The sequence below is a fragment of the Jaculus jaculus genome, chromosome 7 (assembly GCF_020740685.1).
Source record: "Jaculus jaculus isolate mJacJac1 chromosome 7, mJacJac1.mat.Y.cur, whole genome shotgun sequence".
Classification (NCBI taxonomy): Eukaryota; Metazoa; Chordata; class Mammalia; order Rodentia; family Dipodidae; genus Jaculus; species Jaculus jaculus.
The window spans coordinates 98946322-98955756 of record NC_059108.1 but is presented as its reverse complement, the minus strand read 5'-3'; the positions used below and the strand labels follow the sequence as shown (position 1 = coordinate 98955756).

General features: G+C 39.3%; 1 protein-coding gene across 1 annotated transcript; it reads left to right on the top strand.

Moving 5' to 3' along the window:
* The first annotated feature begins 5996 nt into the window (after positions 1-5996).
* Positions 5997-6305, top strand: LOC123462337 (60S ribosomal protein L29-like). The gene has a single exon (XM_045155573.1). It carries the CDS (start codon positions 5997-5999, stop codon positions 6303-6305), a length of 309 nt encoding a protein of 102 aa, XP_045011508.1.
* Positions 6306-9435: the final 3130 nt, after the last annotated feature.

The following is a 9435-nucleotide window of genomic DNA, read 5'->3' as shown; positions in this document are numbered from 1 at the left end:
CAAAGGACACCATGAATCGAGACAACCTACAGAATGAGAGAAAATCTTTACCAGCTACACATCTAACATAGGATTAATATTAAGAATATACAAAGAACTCTAAAAACAGAACAATAAGAAATCAAACAACCCAATTTAAAAAATGGGCTATGGGGGCTGGAGAGATGGCTTAGTGGTTAAGCGCTTGCCTGTGAAGCCTAAGGACCCCGGTTCGAGGCTCAGTTCCCCAGGACCCACATTAGCCAGATGCACAAGGGGGCGCATGTGTCTGGAGTTCGTTTGCAGTGGCTGGAAGCCCTGGCGCGCCATTTCTCAATCATTCTCTCTGTCTCTTTCTCTGTCTCTGTCACTCTCAAATAAATTAATAAAAAATGAACAAAAAAAAATTTTTTTTAAATGGGCTATGGAATTAAATAGAGAGTTCTCATCAGAAGAAATACAGATAGTATATAAATATCTGAAAAAGTGTTCTACATCCTTAGCCATCAGGGAAATGCAAGTTAAAACTACATTGACTTTCCATCTTACTCCTGTCAGAATGGCTACCACCAAGAAAACAAATGACAATAAATGTTGGCAAGGGTGCAGAAAAGGAGGAACCCTTCTACACTGTTGGTGGGAATGTAATCTGGTACAGCCATTGTGGAAATCAGTGTGGATGTTCTTGAGAGAGCTAAAAATAGATTTACCATACTATCAAGCTATAACACTCCTAGGCAAATATCCTAATGACTCTTCTCATTACCTTAGAGATACTTGCACAACCATGTTTATTGCTGCTCTATTCACAATAGCTAGGAAATGGAACCAGCCTAGATGTCCCTCCACAGATACGTGGATAATAAATATGTGATACATTTACATAATGGAGTTCTGTTCAGTGGTAAAGAAAAATGAAATTATGAAATTTTCAGGGAAATGGCTGGATCTGAAAAGAATTATAGTAAATGAGGTAACCCAGGCCCAGAAAGCCAAATGTCACATGTTCTCTCTCATATGTGGATCCTAGCTACAAATGTATAGACTTGTGTGTGAGCTGGAACCAAAAGTTGATAGCAAAGGTCAGTAAGCTAGAAAAAGGCTACAAGGGAGGGAGGAGAAAGAAGGACTTAAGGGGATGGCACTGTATATATGTAAGTAGAAGAACAGATTACAGGGAGGTGAAAGGCCTAAGCAAGGCCAGAGGAAGGGATTGTGTAAAAGAAAGCTGGGGGAGGGTCAATCAAAATTCAACATATTCTGAATAAGACATATGAAAACCTACTTTTTTGAATAATGACACATCCAGAAGCCACAGATTGTTACTAGAAGATTTTCAGTGCCAGGGGTGGGATACCTTCCAGTGAGTTGTTGTCCAGGGAGGACCTGGTTGCCTCCAAAATATTACAGGGTATTGCCAAGGCCCTTAGTTTCCCCTGAGAAACAGATGGTAAGACCATATTGCTGAGGAATTCAAATGCCTGATTGGCAAAGTCATTGAGAAATCAAGCTGATGCTGAGCAGAAAACCTCCCTGTAGACCAGCCAACTGAAATCTGGAAAAAACTGCACTGTATGCAGTCTTATGGGAGACAGAAGACATCAGTGGTGAAAACAGTGGACTCTGGAAGCCTCAAGTTGGGCCAGACAGGCCAAATGACTGAACACGTGCAATAGTCGCATGTCTATTCTGGGAGAAACCAACATCTCTCTAACTTGACTGAAGGCCTGCTCTATGGGAGGAATATATGCCTGGTACTGAAAACCTAATCAAAAGCCTATGGCAGGGGAGGTCATGATCCCTAGAAGTATAAAGCCTACTTTTGTCTGGATAAATGCATATATTAATTTCACCAAATTGCCCTGAAAGCACTATACATAATGTTCATATTCATACATTAAGGTTACTCTCACTTCTGGTTAGAGAAGCTACTCTTTTTCAGATGGCAATGACCACTGGGATGACCCAAAGAAGAAGAGGCAGAGGAATGTCTATCACTGAAACATCTCTATAACACCCTCCAAGGCTCAGGGTCCACTGTGGAAGAGCCAAAGGAAGGGTACCACTCTTTTCAATGCAACTGTCCAGACAGAAATTGGCCTCTATATCCATGACCTCAAAGTGCCTAGCAATACCTACACAAGACCCTCATAATAGGAAAAAAAGATGATGGCATCAAATTAAAAGAGAGACTAGTGGAGAGAGGGAGGGGATATGATAGAGAGCAGAGTTGTGAAGCGGAAAGTGGAAAGTGGGGGAGTGGAGGGAAATATCATGGTTTATTGTCTGTAAGTATATAAGTTGTCAATAAAAAAAAATGAAAAGAAACTATCATTAAAGAACATAGAGCAAAGAACTAACTTATCTCCAATTAACAGAAAGTTTTTTTTTATTTTTTATTTTTATTTATTTATTTATTTGAGAGTGACAGACACAGAGAGAAAGACAGATAGAGGGAGAGAGAGAGAGAATGGGCGCGCCAGGGCTTCCAGCCTCTGCAAACGAACTCCAGATGCGTGTGCCCCCTTGTGCATCTGGCTAACGTGGGACCTGGGGAACTGAGCCTCGAACCGGGGTCCTTAGGCTTCACAGGCAAGCACTTAACCACTAAGCCATCTCTCCAGCCCAAGTTTTATAACAATTTAGAAGGCATACAAATCATCAACCTTACCAATGCTACAAAGACCCATTGATTCTGCTCCACACAACACTAGCCAGCAGCAAATGGGTCTTAGGGACCTTGAGTAACTTAAATGAAATCATAAATAACTTAGCTGGAAACCCTAAGATTTTTTTTCTTTGTTAGTAAAGTACATACACAGTGTGTAAACAGCCATGTTGGTACCATTGTTAGCCTTTGCCTTGCCCTCCCCCTTCAAAAGGGACCCTCCTCATTGGAGAATGTGGGTCATGCATTTTGGGGTTAGCCATCACTAGTGGGGAAGAAGCAATGTCTCTGTACATAATGTCCCAACTTGTGGCTCCAACAATCTTTCTTCCCCTCTTCTGCAAATTTCCCTCAGCCATGTTGGGTTCATTTTAGGCCTACTTCAATGATGAGGTCTTGGGAGCCTCTGTGTCTATGGGTTTCTGGTTTGGTAGGAGTTGAGTGTTCTCTGTGTCTATCTCCTTCACCCTTGTGCTGGTACCAGGTCCACCAAGAAAGCAGCACTCTTGGTCATTTTTCCAATTACTCTGTGGTTTCAGCTGGGGCTCTGGTGAGGTGCAATGGACTGATTCTCTCCTCAGGATCTGTGTCCATCTGAAAAAGAGAAGCAGATTCTCCAATGGAGAGTGAAGTCAGCACCAGATAAATAGGATAGCCATTATTATTTTAGAGGGAATTTAATGGGTATAGGCCTTCTTGTAGCCCAAGATTGGTGGGAACTTGATATTGGATTCAATTTTTGGATATGGTTCTAACTTGTTTCCCAGTTCCAGCTATGGGTTCTGTTCCACTAAGCAGATCTGTTAGCCAATTCAAGAGCAGTTGGTTACCCACCATAGCTATGTGCCACTATTGCACTTGGGTAAGCATCACATCAGGTTGTTTGCTGCTGAGTAACCTAGACCATGAGTTGCTTGGACAGAAGTTGGTCATTTTCCCCTAGTCACTCATGTATCATCTTCTGGCACTAGACAAGCTAACTGTCTGGGGACTAACTCTCTTCCAGATTCCAGCTAGATCTCTCCATGTTCTGTTCCAACAACATATGGTGTCTTTGGCAATAGGGTATTACCATTAACCTTTGGTGGGTAATCATGTGCTCTGACAGAGATCTGTCTTCTTCTGGGAAACCTTGTAGGTCTCTCTGATCAACAGCTCATTGTGGATGTTAACTGCATCATGGTACTGGGAGTTACAAGCCAGTGCCAAGGGAAAAGAATGAAGAAAAAGGTAATATAAAAGAGAAAGAAAGGAGAGAGAGAAAGAGAGAAATAGGAGAAGATTAAGGTTAGTCTTTATCATACCCTCTCCAGGACCCTGTGATTCAGGTGTTCCCTCTAAGGGCCTGATGAAGATTCAACATTTTAGTCTGTATTTCAGGATATAGGATTTTATGGTACCATTTGATTTGGGTACAGTTTTGTGTGTCCCTCCCCCTTACCCTCCCCTCCTGCCCCACCCTCACTATTGTCTGGTCCTTGGGATGCCTATTAGGTATGTCAGCATCTCTGAAAGATTCAGGTTAAGAGCCACAGATGAGTAAGACCATGTGATGATTGTCTTTCTCTGATTGGGTGGGTTTGCTGAGAATGATCAGTTCCAAGTTCAGCAATTTTTCTTCAAATGTCATTGTGCCATTTTTCCTTACTGCTGTGTGGAATTCCATCATGTATATATACCACATCTTGATTATCCATTCATCTAATGATGGACATCTGGGTTGATTCCAATTCTTAGCTATTATGAATTGAGTAGCTATAAACATGGTTGAGTAAATCTCTTTGAGCTGAGGCACAAAGATTTTAGGGTAAATGCCCAGTAAGGGAATAACTGGGTCTGTTGAAAACCTAAGATTTTATTGGTAGCATGTCATACATCTCAGAGATCAAAGAGGACCTCATCCTCCCATGGAAACTGTCACAGAGTTCTTCTAATTATCTGCATTACTATCACTTTATATTTCTTCCAAATCCTTCCCCATCTCAATGTAACACCCCACCCCTTTATTATGGAAAGGACAGGTAGGGAGGAAGAAAATGGAGTATTGTCAGAGAAGAAAACTTATTTCTCTTGTTGTAAAATGTTTCTAAATCTTTCTGGTTTAATGCCTTTTTTCATCTTTCAAATAAGACATTAACAACAGCCTTTGAAAAACAGGTCTCAAAATCATAAATGTTTCAAAAAAACAAAAAAAAGTCATAAATGTTAATGTAATCCAACTTCACCAGTGCCCACATTAACTTTGTTTTCAGAAGCACCAGTGACTGACCCTAAGAAAATGAGACTCCAGGTCTCAGCTAACTGATTCTCAAAGACCAGTGGTTTTCAACCTTTTTTTTTTTTTTTTAAGTTTTTTAAGATAGGGTCTCACTCTAGCTCAGGCAGACCTGGAATTCACTATGTAGTCTCAGGGTGGCCTTGAACTCACAGTGATCTTCCTACCTCTGCTTCCCAAGGGCTGGGATTAAAGGCATGCACCACCACGCCCAGCTTCAAACTATTCTTTGCAACTGTTTAGTGGATCATAAAATCAATTTTTAATTTATATTATATACATATATAAGTATACATGTCTTAGCTCAAGGTATTAAATGCATACACTCCCAACCACCACTGCAGCCATCAGTAGGGAGTTCAGAGCTGATCTCACTCTCAAACCCAGAGCAGTAAGTAGTACTGGGTGATCAGGGCCCAGAAAGTAGTGAATACCGGGAAGAACCAAGACCTATCAATATGACAAAAAAAAAAAAAAAAAAAAAAAACTAGCCAGCTGCCTAGCAGAAGACAAACCAGCTCTATAACATCTCATGTTGTCCAAAAGAAACTACAGAGGAAGTAAAGACTTAAGTCCAGTGCTGAACACACTGCTGGGCTGACAACCTTCTCCTAGAAAATGGTTATAGGCAGTGAAGAGACTCACAACCTCATCAAAGCAGGAATTCAGAGGATGTAGAAAGCCCAACACTATAGGAGAACTTATAACAGGCTTACCAAGGCTTAAGAAACATTGTGGAAGATGGTACAGAAAAATTATAAGAGCCATGGGGTTGGAAGGTATACCCCAAGACATTTCCCCTGCACTGAGGCTGGTATATTCATGACCCCACAATGAATACAAACAACCTCACTGTGGAGGGTCATCAATGGAATGGCGACAGGAGATACAAGAGTCTAACCAGCTTCTCCTTTCTGTCTCTGGCATTTTGGCCTGGCAGGTTACAGCGCAAACATGGCTAAGTCCAAGAACCACACCATGCCAGTCCCCAAAATGACACAGAAATGGCATCAAGAATCCCTGATCACAAAGATATAAATTTCTTAAGGGGGTTTCCCTAAGTTCCTGGGGAACATGCATTTGGCAAAGAAGCACAGGGAGGCCCTGAAGAAGTTGCAGGCCAACAACACGAAGGCAATGAATGCTCAGGCTGAGGCTGTCAAGGCCCCTGTAAAGCCCAAGCAGGCTAAGCCCAAGCCCCCAAAGGGTCCCAGCTCAGCAGACTTGCTTTCATCACCCACCCCAAGTTTGTCTACCTACATGACCAAGAGTCACAGGCTCTGCCAAACAAGAACCAAGGCCCAGACTGCAGCTCCAGCTAAGGCCCAGATACAGGCTTTGCAGCTTTCACTCCAGTTCAGAAATGCTCCCAGGCCCCTGTGAAGGGCCCAGAGTAAAGCTCTCTATCCACCAATGTAAAGACAGATGGACTGGCATGTTCCCTTGGCTGATTACAGATGGCTGGTGTGCTGTGGCATTTCTACAAATAAACTCAAGGCAGGATCTGTTAAAAAAAAAAAAAAAAGAAGAGTATAACCAGATGGGAATATAACCAACATGTAATATGTTCATACTATAAAGTGCATAATAATAAAAATTATTTAAAATTAAATATAAAAATATACTCAATGTATTTTTACTAAAAAATTATTTTTCCATACTGGATTGAACTTGGAACTTTGTGTGCTAGGCAAGTACTCACCCAATGAGCAATAGCCTCATCCCCTTACAAGTTAAAATATTTTTAAAACACTTATCTATTAACAGGGAACAAAGATCTACCACACTGACATCTAGCAACAGAGCTATATTTAGATAATTTTTAGCAAACACAGGGAGAAAACAAGCAATCTCATCTGCTTACACCTTATAATAAATGTCAAAAGTCAATTATCAATAGAATATTTCAACCTGCTTCCTCTAATAGACCTATAAAAAACTCCAGATTTGTATGCGGGAGTCACTTTCCTTGGCCATTTGCTATGTAAATGGCCAAGGAAACCATGTAAATGGTTATCATTTTCCCAGGTATGAAAATAAAGTCCTTTGTATGCTTAAAACTGAATAGGTAGGTAGGTAGGTAGGTAGATAAATAGATGATAGATAGATAGATAGATAGATAGATAGATAGATAGATAGATAGATAGAATATGGAAGTATAAAAATGATGAGCCTGTGCCTATACCTAACATGGGGGCTCCCAAATTCATCAAACAAACACTATTAGAAGTAAGGTCACAGATAACACCAAACACAGGGGTAGGGGGTGACTTTAACACCCCACTCTCATCAATTGACAGGTCATCCCGGGAAAAAATAAAGAGAGGCATCTGGACTAAATGAGGTCATAGAAGGAATGGACCTAAGAGATATATACAGGACATTTCATCCAAAAGCTGCAGAATATACATTCTTTTCAGCAGCACATGGAACATTCTCTAAAATAGACCATATATGAGGACACAAAGCAAACCTTAACAAATTCAGGAAAATTGAAATAATTCCTTGCATTCTATCTGACCACAATGGAATTAAACTACAAATCAGTAGCAAGAAAGGCTATAAAGCATACACAAAATCATGGAAACTAAACAATACACTACTAAATCATGAATGGGTCAATGAAGAAATCAAGAAGGAAATCAAAAAATTTATAGAGTCAAACGATAATGAGAACACAACATATCAAAATCTCTGGGACACAATGAAGGCAGTTCTAAGAGGTAAATTTATAGACTTAAGTGCCTATATTAAGAAATTAGAAAGGTCACAAGTAAACGACCTAATGCTTCACCTTAAATCTTTAGAAAAAGAAGAACAAGGCAAACCAAAAATCAGTAGGCGGGAAGAAATAATAAAGATTAGAGCAGAAATTAATGAAATAGAAACAAAAAAAAAATCAAAAGAATTAATGAAACAAAGAGTTGGTTCTTTGAAAGGATAAACAAGATTGACAAACCTTAGCAAATCTGACCAAAAGAACAAGAGAAGAGACACAAATTAATAAAATCAGAGATGAACAAGGTAACATCACAACAGATTCCAGAGAAATTCAAAAAATCATAGGGGCATACTATAAAAGCATATACTCCACAAAGTATGAAAATCTGAAAAAAATGGATGATTTCCTTGATTTATATGACCTACCTAAATTAAATCAAAATGAGATTAATCACTTAAATAGACCTATAACAAACATGGAGATCCAAACAGTTATCAATAATCTCCCAACTAAAAAAGCCCAGGCCCAGATGGATTCACTGCTGTATTTTACCAGACCTTTAAGGAAGAGCTAACACCATTGCTTCTTAAGCTTTTCCAGGAAATAGAAAAAGAAGGAATTCTACCAAACTCCTTCTATGAGGCCAGCATCACCATGATACCAAAACAAGGCAAAGATAGAACAAAAAAAGAAAATTACAGACCAATCTCCCTCATGAACATAGATGCAAAAATTCTCAACAAAATATTGGCAAACAGAATATAAGAGTATATCAAAAAGATCATTCACTCTGACCAAGTAGGCTTCATCCTAGAGATGCAGGGATGGTTCAATATACGCAAATCTATAAATGTAATACATTATATAAATGGGTTGAAGGACAAAAATCACATGATCATCTCATTGGACGCAAAGAAAGCATTTGACAAAATCCAACATCCCTTCATGATAAAAGTCCTACAGAGACTGGGAATAGAAGGAACATATCTCAATATAATAAAAGCTATTTATGACAAGCCTGCAGCCAACATATTACTAAATGGGGAAAAACTGGAAGCTTTTCCACTAAAATCAGGAACAAGACAAGGGTGCCCATTGTCCCCACTTTTATTTAATATAGTTCTGGAAGTCTTAGCCATAGCAATAAGGCAAGAAACACACATAAAAGGGATACAAATTGGAAAGGAAGAAATCAAGTTATCATTATTTGCAGATGACATGATTCTATACATAAAGGACCCTAAAAACTCTACTAGTAAACTGTTAGAGCTGATCAAAACCTACAGCCATGTAGCAGGATACAAAATAAATACACAGAAATCAGTAGCCTTCATATATGCTAACAACAAACACACAGAGGATGAAATCAGAGAATCACTCCCATTCACAATTGCATCAAAAAAAAAAAAAATAATAAAGTACCTTGGAATAAACCTAAGCAAGGAAGTAAAGAATCTCTACAATGAGAACTTTAAAACACTCAAGCGAGAAATTGCAGAAGACACTAGAAAGTGGAGAAACATCCCTTGTTCCTGGATTGGAAGAATCAATATTGTGAAAATGGCAATCTTACCAAAAGCAATCTACACATTTAATGCAATCCCTATCAAAATTCCAAAAGCATTCTTCATGGAAATAGAAAAAACAATCCAAAAATTCATTTGGAATCACAAAAAACCTCGAATATCTAAAATAATACTGAGCAACAAAAATAAGGCTGGTGGTATCACCATCCCTGATTTTAACCTATACTACAGAGCCATAGTAACAAAAACAGCATGGTACTGGCAC

What these genes read in the sequence shown, in the direction of transcription:
- LOC123462337 (XM_045155573.1), top strand. Translation starts at nt 5,997, where the DNA reads ATGCATTTGGCAAAGAAGCACAGGGAGGCCCTGAAGAAGTTGCAGGCC.